Here is a 14323-nt window from a genome sequence, read left to right on the forward strand (position 1 = left end):
GGATAGCAGTGAGGTGCACTGTAGTCCTGTAGCAGGTTGCAGACAGCAGGGAGGTGCACTGTAGTACTGTAGCAGGATGCGAATAGCAGGGAGGTGCACTGTAGTCCTGTAGCAGGTTGCAGACAGCAGGGAGGTGCACTGTAGTACTGTAGCAGGATGCAGATAGCAGGGAGGTGCACTGTAGTCCTGTAGCAGGTTGTAGACAGCAGGGAGGTGCAGACAAGCCGGGTCAAGGTACTGGCGGGCAGATCAGGTACAGAAGGGCAAACCAAGAGAATAGTCAGAGTCCAAGCCAAGTTTAGGGCGGGCAGCAAGCAGGTAAGTTAGGAACAAGCCAAGTAAGTACTGGATACAGGAAAACTGGTAACAAGGTAGCAGGGGTCTCAGGAAACGCTGTAGACTGGACAGCAAGGCAGCATTGGAACAGTCTTCTTTAAATAGCCTATTTTTGGCGCCAAGTGGTGCTATCGTGCATGCGCGTACGCACGTTAGCGCTATTGGCGCTATTGCGCATGCGCGTACGTTTGTTAGCACTATTAGCGCTATTGGCACTATTGTGCGTGCGCGAGCGCCGGATGGCGCCTCTATGCACAGGCATTCGTTTAACCCTCAATCTGCTAGGATAACTGCATGAGGGCTTTTCCTGACAGGGGGTTTCTTTTTTGTGCTCATCTAGAAGTAAATAGACTTGGCCAGTTAGATAAATATGGAGAAAAGTAAACAGCTCTCAATCCCAAAACCAGCAATCAGAGGTCTCTCTTATTCAGACATCTTCAGACATAAATTAGATGCTCAGTGCCCTTGCATGGACCTCTATGGTTGCATAGTTCCCAACTGTCCCTGATTTGGAGCAATGTCCCTCTGCCCCCCTCCCCATCATTTGTCCCTCATTTTGGTCTGATCCATATAGTTGTATATAAAATGAACTTTTTATCTTTCAAAATGTGTTTCCCAGTACTAAAACTTTCATCCAATTTCTAAACTGATGCATTCGTACATTTCAAAAGTCAGTATAAAGGAATAGTATTGGTAAACAGAGCCCTTGTAGATTTGGTTAAAGTGGAGTTCCACCCAAAAGTGGAACTTCCACTCATTAGATTCCTCCCCCCCTCCGGTGACACAGTTGGCACCTTTCAGGGGGGAGGGGGGTACAGATACCTGTATATTACAGGTATCTGTACCCACTTCCGGCATAGATACCCGCAGAATCTGCGGGTATTTACGCCACTTCCTGCTCCCTCCCCGCTGCCTGCTGGGAAACACACGGGTCCCAGAGGCAGCAGGGACCATCCGGATTGCGCGGCGCGACTCGCGCATGCGCAGTAGGGAACCGGGAAGTGAAGCCGTACGGCTTCGCTTCCTGATTCCCTTACCGAAGATGGAGGCGGCAGCACCCGAGGACGGAGAGACGCTTCGGCCTCGGGTGCCGACATCGCGGGCGCCCTGGACAGGTAAGTGTCCATGTTTTAAAAGTCAGCAGCTGCAGTATTTGTAGCTGCTGACTTTTAAAAAAAAATTTTCGGTGGCGCTCCGCTTTAACCTTTTTTTTGGTAAATCCTCCTTTAAGAGGGTGTGACAGGGGGCGTGTCCTATGCCTACATACGTTTGTGAGTAGGTGTCCCTCATTCCCATCTCCAAATGTTGGGAGGTATGTGGTTGTAGAAGTGTTCTTGACTATGCTGTATTTTCCAGCTGATTAAAACTTTGCTTGTAGACTGACTGGTTATGTAGAAACTTGTAATGTTAAGAATGTCTTTTCTTACAGAGCTCCATAGAAGAAGAACTACCTTACTTCATCTAGCAGAAAAAATGAACATGGAGCCTTACCTGACTACAAAATTGACTCTGATGGATATCCTGAGTATTGGCTCTGAGAATGTACACGACAAACCACCAAAAAATGTAGAGGATCTTCCCTGGAATTACTTAAGGAAACTCATGGCCTTAAACGGGACTGCAAGAGACATTCGCCTTGAGAAAGATCAGTCTGCTGATGTCAATTTAGACAACAGTGGGGATAATGATGTCGAAAGCCTATTTAATACTTCTTTACCATCTGCCTCCATTCACCCCCTGGATGTCCTGTGTGTCCTCCTGCATTGCTCAGACAGTTTTCTCCAACAAGAGATTGTAACCAAATTGTCCATGTGTCAGTTTGCTGTCCCTCTGCTGCTCCCTTCTGGTGACGGGTCACAGTGCACCCTCATGCTTTGGGCAATGAGAGACATAGTGAAGAAGTGGAGACCTCAGTCATTAGCAGACAGTAAAGGGTTCAGAGAAGAAAATGTGGTGAATACTTCCATGCCAATCTTCTCTTATGTCAAATTGGGAAAAAACAAATTATCAAAATCTAAAACCCTGAACCAAGTTCTTAATCCAGCTCAGCTACATAATAACTTCTTCATACATGACAGTATGAAGGGAGGAAACATTGAGAGGAAAATATCTGATGGACTTGTAGAAGTTTCCTGGTATTTTCCCTGTGGAAAGTCTGATGTTTTCCCAGAACCCATCGCAGTCACCAACCTACGAGGAGATCTGGAGACCAACTGGGACCAGTTCACATTCCTGACAAGAATTTCATCAGCTGTGTTTATATTCATTGAGGATATTTCTGAGAGGGAATTTAGTTTGTTATCATCCTTCCCTACCACTGACACCCAGTATTACTTCATTGTTACTCCCGGTCCTGGCAAAACTATAAGTACACAAACAAAGATGGTCCTTCAAGAATTAATGCCAGTGCTAAAGTTGAAAAAAACAAATCTGATAATACATGCAGGCACTGCAAATGAGGCGGCATTTGTAAAAAAATTAGAAAGGACTATAATTAATTTCCTAAACAGTAAGCCAAAAGAAAAGAAAATGAGAGACTTTGAGAAAGAAACTCATGGATTGAGCATCCAAGTGGATGAGAATATTACTGAATTTCAGAAGGCCAGGGAACATGCCAGGAAAATTACAGAAGAAATCAATGTGTCTGAGTACAAAAAGAACACTATGAAGTTACAGGGAGATCTCTGGAGACAGTTATCTAAACTAGAAAAGGAACTTTGCAGAATGACAAAGCAAGATGGTAAAGACACACAACAATATCAAGATGAACTGATAAAGAAACGTATTTCACTACATGAGGAACAATATAACCATGATCTGCCCCATGGTTTAATGCTCTTTATTGATGCAATCACTCATTTATCTGAGGCTGAGAAACAATATTTTCTGAAATGGATGAAATTTGAACTTGATTCAATTGCTAGAAATCATCTTTCTAAACTACAAGCTGAATACAAAAAAAATTGTAACAATATCTTAGATAATAAGGAAAAGCTCAGACAGATAGACCAGGAAATCTCTGACAGTTCTTTAGGAATTGAACATTTCCTACGTGAGATGGGACAGTTTTATGAAGCAGAATGTTCCATGGTTCAAGAAAATAAAATAAAAAAAATACAAAGACAATTTACTAGATTGCCAGGAATTGCTGCTGATCTTTTGTTGGATGGTTTCCCATTGGAGCTGATAGATGGAGATGCCTCCAACATTCCCTTATGGTGGATAACTGATGTCTTTAGTGAGCTGGAAAGCAGAACAGGGGGGAAATGCAGAATGAGAGTGATCTCTGTGCTGGGAGTGCAGAGTACAGGGAAATCCACTCTTCTCAACACCATGTTTGGTCTGCAGTTCCCGGTGGCCAGTGGACGATGCACACGAGGAGCCTTCATGACTCTTCTTAATGTGAAAAAGAACTTCCAGGAGGAGCTGGGCTGTGACTTCATCCTGATCATTGACACTGAGGGGCTGAAAGCTCCAGAGTTGGCTTCCTTGGAGGGCAGTTATGAACATGACAATGAACTGGCCACATTAGTGATTGGGTTGAGCGATATTACCATAGTCAATATGGCCATGGAAAATACAACAGAAATGAAGGATATTTTACAGATTGTGGTCCATGCTTTTCTTAGAATGAAAGAAATAGGAAAGAAACCCAAATGCCAGTTTGTACACCAAAATGTGAGCGATGTGTCCGCTCATGACAAGAACATGAGAGACAGGAAAAAACTTCTAGAACAACTGAATGAAATGACAAAAGTAGCTGCAGAGATGGAAAAGAAAAGTGAAATCAAAACTTTCAGTGATATGATGGACTACAATCTGGAGAAAGACAACTGGTACATTCCTGGGCTCTGGCTTGGGGTCCCACCAATGGCTCCAGTAAATTCTGGGTACAGTGAACATGTGTCTGAACTGAAAAAGTATTTATTAGAATTGATGACATACAAAGGATCCCTGCACAGGCCTTTAATCATTCCTGAATTTATAACATGGATAGAAAGTTTATGGAAAGCTGTAAAACATGAAAAATTCATTTTCAGTTTCAGGAACAGTCTGGTGGCAGAAGCTTATAATAAACTGTCTATACAATACTCACAGTGGGATTGGGAGTTCCGAAAATCTGTCCATGATTGGATGATCCGTACAGAAACAAAGATTAGGAATCAGACTGCAGAGAGTCTAAGTGATGACCTTTGCTCTGAATTTAAGAATGAGCTCAACAATTTGTTGTTTAATAGAGAAAGTAAAGTATTGGAATCCCTCAAAAACTACTTTAACAATAAAAATGAAAATGTTCATCTCATAGAACAATACAAACAAGATTTTATTCTGAGCACACAATTCCTGAAGGAAGAATTGAAAAGGAATTCCCTTGTGAAGTTGGATGAGGCCGTTTTAATTCAAAGAGGAAAATTCAAGATTCAGAATATACAAACAAATTCCCAGAAATTGATGGAAGGCAAAATCACAGATCTCCTCAAGAGGTGCAGAGAGATGAAAAAAAAGCTGAACAATGAAGAGTTAAAGAGAGAATTTGAGGGGATGTGGGAGAGGACACTGACTGATCTACAGATAGAGGAATTAAAAACACGCATTGTCAGTAGATCTATGTTTTATAAGCTAATGAATGACATGAGCAATAAAGGATCAGCTGTAAATCAACACTTACTGAGTGTGAAGGACTTGGCAGATATCACACAGACTGATTTCAAGATGGATGAGAAATATATTGCGAAGGGTTGGTTTACAAAGCTGACAGATAAATTTAGGCACAAAAATGAGCTTTTTGACAAAATAAATGGTTTTGCTCGTTCTCTTATAGATAACTGTAACAAATATATCAGAGAGAAGGTGGAAACTGGGGAGGACTATTGTGACAACTATTGCCAGGAATTACTTCATATGATTACAACAGAGATTTCTAAACAGTCCAGAAATCTTCATTTGTCCTCATGGTTTGAAGTGGATATCAAGCTTCACATTCTTAGAAAAGCTTCCAAAGAGTTTCAAGCGATGCATGAGAAATTCATTAGAGAGAATGATCCAAAAGTGCGTTTGGAGAAACTAAAGTCTGGATATTTAGAAACATTTATCAGCATATTTCAAGAGAAAGATATTTGTCAGACTAAAGCCAAAGAATTCTGTGAGCGATGTCTAAAACCAGCAATGATGGATCATGTTTTCCACTATCTTGGGCAGAAAATAGTGGATGACATAGAAGGTAGTCCAGACAACAAGAAATTCAGCAGTAGAACATTCTTTCAAGAGTTTTTAATGAAGGAGCTGCTGAAAGAAATGTCCTTCCAGAAATATGCGGACTATATGCGAAACTATGAGAAATATACAAAAGCCTGGATACTAAATTACACTGAAACATATACAAAGCCCCAAATCCTAAAACCATTACAAGAAAACCTGCTCTCTTCACTGGACAAAAAGATAAATGGAGCTCTTACTGAAGACAACTCTGTTAAAAGATCGACAGTCTCAGATTTTCTGAAAAGTGTATGTGAGATACTAAAGGAAGAATTAGTGATCCCACAGAATGAGATGCAAGCGGTCACTTTCCAGAACACGGCTGATGTTGGACAATTTTCATCTGACATTCAGCTCTTCCTCCGAGATACAGAAACAGAAGTCTTATCAGATCTGCAATCTATGGATATAAAGTCTGTACTCTCCAGGGTGACGGTGAAGCCTCAGGATGAATTGTTCAGGAAGGTTGTTGGCTGTGGGAAGCAATGTCCATTCTGTGCTGTCCCCTGTGAGGCCGGAGGTGATGAACACAAGGAGCACTTTGCTACCATCCACAGACCCAAAGGACTGGGGAGATGCATACGGGGTGCTGCTAAAATCTTAATCACTGATAATTGTAGTACATCTGTTGTATCTGATGGCAAATTTCAATGTTTAGAAACAGAAGGGAAATGGCACCCATACAGAGAGTATCGTACCATTTTTCCAGACTGGTCCATCCAACCAGATCCCAGCATCAAGTCATCAGATTACTGGAAATATATTTTTCTGATGTTTAATGAGGAGTTTGCTGAAGAATACAAAGCAAGACCAGCAGAAATACCAGATGGCTGGAAATCCATCACAAGAGAAGAAGCTCTGCAAAGCTTAAAGAAAATGTTCAATAGCTAAACAGAGAAGACAAATCAACAAACAACATGTAATTCCTCATCCAACTTATTATCTTCAAATCATTTTATTCTTTTTAAAAATAACTTTTTCATTGATTTTCTCTAATTGGAGAAACATTTAAAATATTTTCCTCACAATTATGGTCACAGTAATCAGGGTGTGAACAGAATGTCTGATAATCTTCATTCCCCCTGATGATATAATGGGCTCATTACTTCTCTCAGAAGATTCCAGAACATTCTAATTCATAGTACAGATGATTGTTGTGTCCATTGACTATGACATTCCTAGCACCGCACTGGGAATGTTAACCACTTCAGCCCCAGAAGATTTTACCCCCTTCCCGACCAGAGTATATTTTGTGATTCAGCACTGCGTCATTTTATCTGACAATTGCGCGGTCGTGCGACGCTGTACCCAAACAAAATTGATGTCCTTTTTCCTCCACAAATAGAGCTTTCTTTTGGTGGTATTTGATCACCTCTGTGGTTTTTATTTTTTGTGCTATAAACAAAAAAAGAGCGAGCATTTTGAAAAAAACATAATATTTTGTACTTTTTGCTATAATAAATTTCCCACATTTTTTTTTCAAAAAAAATAATTTTTTAATAATTTGCAATTTTTTTAAATTTTTTTATCAGGACTGCGACATTATGGCGGACACATCGGTCACTTTTGACACTATTTTGGGACCATTGTCATTTATACAGCGATCAGAGCTACAAATAGCCATTGATTACTGTATAAATGTCACTGGCAGGGAAGGAGTTAAACACTAGGGGGCAATTAAGGGGTTAAGTGTGTCCTAGGGAGTGATTCCAACTGTGGGGGGGATGGGCTCACTACAATATGACAGCGATCACAGCTCCCGATGACAGGGAACAGTAGATCCCTGTCGTGTCACTAGGCAGAACAGGGAAATGCTTTGTTTACATCTCCCCGTTCTGCCTCTCCTCACCGCGTTCGCGGGCCGCCGGCGAACATCGAGTTTGCTGGACCCGCGGGCACACTCCCGTGGCGGGAACACTCCCGCTAGGCGGCAAATTCAAAGGGATGTACAGATACGCCCATTTGCCTGCCCGTGCCATTTTGCTGTCGTAAATCGGCGTGCGGCGGTCAGCAAGTGGTTAAAGTCGCTTTAGTTATTTGATATATCTCTCTCTAGGAATGTTTTATTGTACTACGATTATAATATAATAAGACAGAACTTCTATTTTTCTCTCATGTTAATGGATTTCATTATTTGTGCTAAAAATAACCATCTCAGTATCTACAGAACAGAGGTAGGGAAGGTATTTATAAGAACGATTGTTACAATATTAGTAATGTATGGGGATGTATTGGAGAGGATCGCTCTCCCCAACAACATTGGATTTTCACATATAGAGGGGAATTCATCAACACTGGAGCACACAGAGTCTGGAGCAGCTGTTCATGACAACCAATCAGCTTCTATCTTTTATTTTCAAAGCTTAATTGAACAAGCTGAAGATAGAAGCTGATTGGTTGCCATGCACAGCCGCTCCAGATTTTGTCTGCTCCAGTTTTGCTAAATCCCCTCATTGTGTTCCGGTATATGCAATCCTTCCATTATAAACTACAGAAATAATTTTGCTATCACTAAGGGATGTACTTATAATCAATATGCGCAGCAATTTGCCCATTGAAAGTACATGTACATTCATTCTATGTGAATGGGGCAAATGAACAAATGTCATTGGCAGGGCTGCTGTTAGAAATCACGGGGGCCCCATACAGCCTACCCCTACCTGACTGGGCCTCCCCCTGGGCCGAAATGTATCATTTATAATTTCTTTCTCTACAACCTCAGCTGCACAGATGAATAGGAAGGCTTCCTGCGCATTTACAAGCGTAAGCATAGCAAATACAGTTTACTATGCTTCTGCGCTGAATGAACACGGGAGTGATTGTTACCGATCGCTCACTGTGTTCATTCAGGAAAGTAAGGGAGCCAGAAAATGACATATTTACCAACCCCTTCCCTCGCTCTCCATCCTGAAACATCCATCTGTGTGCCTGCAGCAGCTGCCAGTGGGAGAGGAAGGGAGAGACGCCGGAAGCGCTGCGGGGGAAAGGGACACGCAGGGGAGATGAACAGATGAAAGCAATGCATGTGCTAGAACCAATCCCCCTGCAGTACAGCCGGAGGGAGGGAGAGGAGGAGGAGCTCACAGCACTGCAGGGGGAGGCAGAAAAGGATCGCTGTCTGCAATAAGGCAGTACAGCCGGCCCTCTTGCTCAGCAGGTTCCTGGGCCCCCCTTTTGAACTGATGGGGCCGGGGTCCAGTACAGGAGGGCTGGCTGTTCTGTCTTATCAGCAGCACTTGTCATTGGGCCATTTCCTGTGGTACAAGGAGAAGAAAGAAGTGGAAACCAACCAGGAATTTTGGAGGACCTGACACTCTATATCACATCCCAATGGAAGATATATGGAAAAAATTGCCCCAGGGATATTGCGGACAAAGAGGAAATTAAGAGTAGGGTGCACCAAATAAGAGTATAAGGTAGGTAAAAAATATATAAACTTTATTAGTACAAAAATGAGCAACAATCTATGTATATACAAAAATCACCTAAAAACGATGAATAGAACACAAGGCAAATAATAAAACAGCTGCTATACTTGGGACTCACCGCAGGTCCAGACTGAGCTAAGCTAATGTGGTGTGTGAGCCAAGATTCCCAACATGTTCCGGAAAACAAGGGGGGGATTTTTTTGACGTATATATTTCCTTCTTCAGGGGTTACATGAAAGCATGCTGTTCTATTTCTATTGAAGAAAAAAAGGAGGGGGGTGTATCAATATTAAAGTAACATTTTACATGTGTTCTATTCATCGTTTTTAGGCGATTTTTATATATACATATATTGTTGCTCATTTTTGTACTAATAAAGTTTTATACTTTTTTTTACCTACCTTATACTCTTATTTGGTGCACCCTACTCTTAATTTCCTCTTTGTCCGCAACATCCCTGGGGCAATTTTTTCCATACATTTCCTGTGCTGGACATTTTATTTTATTCAAAATACTGGATTTGGCCACTAGAAGGTGCTAAATATTTTCTCTCATAATTAGTGCCATCTAGTGGCCAAGTTTTTTTTTTTTTTTCATTTTAAATCAATGGAAATATTAATCCAGCACATGAAACAGCCTAATAATAATTGTTTGTTTTGCCCCATTCACACAGAATGAATGTACATGAACTTTCCTGAGAAAACTGCTGTGTGTATTTTGTAACCCTAAGTTTTTGTTTTTAATAAAAATGATTTTCGGTGTGTATATTCCATGTATAACCACATTGTATAGTCCTGATAATCTCAGTGATGTATTCTTCCTATTCTTACTTCATGTATAATTTGGATAAATGAATCCTTTCTCATCATCTTTTATTTTGTTATATTTTGGGATGATTATTTGGGTGTCGGGAATGATGATCGGGGGGTAAAGGGTTAGGGGTGGGTAAGTAAGTAAATGGTTCCATTAGATTATATTGTCTGTATAAAGCTGACCTATCATCAGATATACTTTTTATGTTAAGTGTATGATTGGTAATATTTACCCTTCCAGGTATTCATTACCTCTCCCAGAGATCACAGAACTCCCTGACAATGTCTTCATCTCTTTTTCACTTCAGACAGCGCCATCTTTGTTCAGGCATCACCCAGGGTCACCATCTACTGCCAGGGCTGAGATGTCGGCTCAGAGATGACAAAGTCAAATAAATCATTGTGCCTGTGCAGTTCTTCGCTGTGTTCAGTAATCCTGACACAAATCAGCCTCTGCTGCAGCCTCTCACCTTATGACTTGCTGCAATTTTATCATTTTGCAGTCCTATCACTGGGGGAGGGGAGACTGAGGAAATGCTTCCTCCTGCCCGCAGCAGAGAGATGACATCATCTAAGCCTAGGCAAAGTTTCAAATGGATTTCAAGGATGAAGATGGGTTTTTAATGATAAAATGTGGAACTTTAAAATATAATGATGATGTTTACAGTGATATGTCAGTAATTCAGTCATACAGCCTTATAAAGTTACTGAAATGATTAAGGATTGGGGTTTAGACATTAGATTACTGTCTCAATTTTGGTGTGATAGCAAATTTTTTGTCAATTGATTGTAAATTTCACTGGTGCTAAGAACACCTAACAGAGATAATGAGAACAAAAATAAACACTTTCTATACACAGCTTGTGGTCTTGTGTTATGTTTGAACCTCTTGCAGACCGGCCATTGTACATGTATGACCAGTCCCCTCCCCTATCATGTCATAATGCCCTCTGAGAGCTCCTGTTCATGGGCAGTCCTGTGATTGGACACAGCAGACCATAGGCAAAAGGTACAGAGCCAATAAAAGTGGCTCTGTGCCATGTGGTTGCTGTGATCATTCATTCCATCACAGAAAGTTAAAAAAAAAAGGCCGCAGTGAGCAGCCATGTGTCACTTATTGGCCGGTTATCAGGAAGCTCTTGTACACCGATTGGAAAGAAATCTACCTTCACTGTCATTCACCCCTCTACAGTATACATCAGATCCATCCTGTCTTTGATCTGATCTGTATATTGAAGTAGAACTATTAGCAAAACTTTTTTTTTTCATTTTGGATAGAGTAAGATTGGGTTAAAATCCCATTGAGCACATTTTTCTTCACTTCCTGTCCCATAACCAAACAGGAAGTGAGAGCAAAGCCTTCTAAAATGAGTTAATCCCTAGTAGTCACCGGGGTTATCAGAACGGGTGTCCCCATTGGAAGATTTCCCTGCTATTCCTGTCCTGCAGACAACCCAAAATTTCAGATTTTCTTTTACTTTTACTTTCAGTGAAAATGGTAAACAGGATTATTAGAGAAGAATCTTCCCAATAGGTACAAAGACAACAATAACAACCTGATAGGTGAGCCAATCCCTCTCCATTCTATTCACAACAAAAAAAAAAAAAATTATAGTTTTTTAATTATACTATAACCCCTCACCTCCCTTATCCTGAACATCTGTACATTAACCCCTTCACCTCCTCCTCCCTCTATGTATGACCTGTACATTAACCCCTTCACCTCCTCCTCCCTCTATGTATGACCTTTACATTTATGTATCTAGTGCACCATTATCAAGTGCCAAGTTTTTTTACCAACCTCAAGACCGGCATGTTTTTTCACTTCCAAAAAATTGGGGAAAAACTGAGACCAACTCTTCCAAAAAGAGATGTTTGTACTGTCCAGACATTTTTATTTGATATGTTTTAAAACAGAAAGTAAGGGAAACTGCTTTTTTAAAACTTTTTTTCATTATGTAGTGGTACCCCCATAGGAGCCTGGGGCCAGGGCCAAGCCACGCAGTGTGTGTCAATGAAGACACACAGCCCAGCTCGGAAGCGTGCCCATAAGATTGCCCCCATTAGCAAATGGCTTGCTATTGGGGCACTCAGAGAAGAGGAGGAGACCAGACCACCAGCGGGGGACCCCAGAAGAGGAGGTATGAGGCTACTCTGTGCAAAACCATCGCACAGAGCAGGTACAGTAAGTACACAATGGGATTATTTATTAAAACTGGAGAGTGCAGAATCTGGTGTAGCTCTACATAGAAACCAATCAGCTTCCAGCTTTTATTGCCAAAACTTAATAGAACAAGCTGACGTTAGAAGCTGATTGGCTACCATGCACAGCTGCACCAGTTTTAGTAAATCTCCCCCAATGTTTGTTATTTTAGAAAAAAAAGCCTTTATAATCACTTTAAAATCAAATACAGAAAGGGAAAAAAAAAAAAAGGAATCTTGTTCACTTAAAGCATGTTATATGACACAGTGCTTGTGCTGTGTCATTTGACCCCCTGTATCACCTGGAATACCTGCCTGATCCTGCCAGAAAATAGGTTGGGGTATACAGTTCAGTACATAAATTGTATATCAATACCTCAAATTACATATCACATATAAATGCATTGTCCAACCAAGGTTTAAAACAGTATTTTACAAGTACACGGGTCACATGATAACGTGATTAATTGCATTGCAGGGAATACTCATAAAAGTAGCTTGCGCATTGAAGCGCCATTAGAAATAATAGTAAAGATAAGATAAGTAGGAAAAATAATCTAAAAACATACATAATGACTCTGTTAGAAGATATATGTCAGTATTTTACAGTTGCACGGGTCACTTCAGAGCGTGATTAATTGCAGTGTAAATGATACTGGAAAACAAAAATGGATGCATTAAAGCATCACTTGGGAAAAAAGGAGAAAATATACTTGGTGAAGAGAAACGGCCGTGGTAGGTTCATGAATGCACTATTGTAACGGTAGTTGTTAGCTCTACGCGTTTTGGGACCTTAAAGTCGCTCATCAGGAGCAAAACCGTATTGGTTATCTAAAAAGATGAAAAATAGGGACATGGGTGGTAATCTGAAAAAATGCATGGGCAAATGCAGAAAATGTGAAAACCCCCACACATATCTATACATTTGTCCCACAAACTTACATGAGCGTGACCGCGCATGGGAGAGATCATCGCCGCACAAGACAATCCGGCCAAGGATGCCACTCCCCGGAGCTGAGGGGGCCCGACCCGGCAGCGCAGCCAGCAGCGGCAATATCCCCAAGTAGTGACGGGAAAAAAGGTGAATGGGAGGTATGGTGCATGGGAGAAGTGAATGGCCCCAGGCGGGGGAACCTGCTGGAGAAAAAACAGCCAGTGAATGAAGTGCACTGGAATAGAAAAGGAATATGGGGGAATGTGCAGTGATGGAGAGTGAGCAATGATGAGGATCATAGTGAGGAGACGAAGAGAAGTGAAGGGAAGAAAGGAAAGGGAGAGGAAAGATGGGCAATGGGAAGAGAGGAGGAAAGAGAGAAGGGGGAGGAAAAGGGGGAAAAGCAAATGAGAATAAATAAAGTGAAAAAAGATTGCCTGCTGCACAGTGAAATTGGACAAGAAAGCCAAGGAAAGTGGTGTGGGGATAAAACTAGGCATCAAAGACAGAGGTGCCAATCACACCTTGGGGGGGAAAAAACCCCAGCCGGGTGAGCCGTCCAGATCCGACCTCCAACGTCATGCTGTAGCCAAGTGAGGAACAGGGAACACACCAAAGGAGCCCGGCATAGCCAGCCCTGGGCGTCAACCTGGTCTCCCCACTGCTGGAGATGGGGAAGCCGGTCAGCTGATTTATAGGTGTTGAGTGGACACCAAACAGCTGACACTGATTGCATAACGCTGACGAGCAGTGGGGGAAATCCCGCCCACCCTATGGGAGGAGGGGGCGGTGGGAAAACCCACAGTGCTAGTCACAGCTCCGGGAAGTAACAGGAGTGACACAGGATATGCCCAATGACGGACAGTGACCCCCATGCGTGCTCACACTACATATATAGGAAAATGGCATTAGAAAAAATATAAAGAGTATTATTGAGATGGATGGGGGGGTGGGGGGGTGAGGTAAGTTGTTCCAGTAGTATGTGCAAACAACCACCTGTTGCACATGGAGAACTGGAAAGGAAATAAGGGAATAGTGTAAACGGCTGAGAAGCAGCCATAACAAATATTAGGGCTATATTAGCATTGCAGCCGTGTGCTTCCATCCCTGTAGGTTGAACAAAAATTAGGAAAATAACAAAAGGTGGGACTTTGTGTGAGGAAGGGGGGCCGTACAGATCCCATCCTCCATCCCATATAAGTATGTATAAAGGGGTTGAGGGGGCGGGACTTTGAGTGAAGCACACGGATGCATTAGAGAAATGACTTCTCTTCGTCTCCTCACTATGATCCTCATCATTTCTCACTCTCCATCACTGCACATTCCCCCATATTCCTTTTCTATTCCAGTGAACT

The 14323-nt window shown here is 41.8% G+C and overlaps 1 protein-coding gene across 1 annotated transcript in view; it reads left to right on the plus strand.

The window, feature by feature from the left end:
- LOC141148389 (interferon-induced very large GTPase 1-like) overlaps positions 1-7741 on the plus strand; it is a 54105-nt gene extending 46364 nt beyond the window's left edge. The window contains exon 3 of the mRNA XM_073635835.1: positions 1766-7741. Within this exon, the coding sequence (XP_073491936.1) occupies positions 1766-6483 (4718 nt within the window). The 3' untranslated portion in view covers positions 6484-7741. The remainder of the gene's footprint in view (positions 1-1765) is intronic.
- Positions 7742-14323: the final 6582 nt, after the last annotated feature.

The sequence above is a fragment of the Aquarana catesbeiana genome, linkage group LG06 (genome assembly GCF_042186555.1).
Source record: "Aquarana catesbeiana isolate 2022-GZ linkage group LG06, ASM4218655v1, whole genome shotgun sequence".
Classification (NCBI taxonomy): domain Eukaryota; kingdom Metazoa; phylum Chordata; class Amphibia; order Anura; family Ranidae; genus Aquarana; species Aquarana catesbeiana.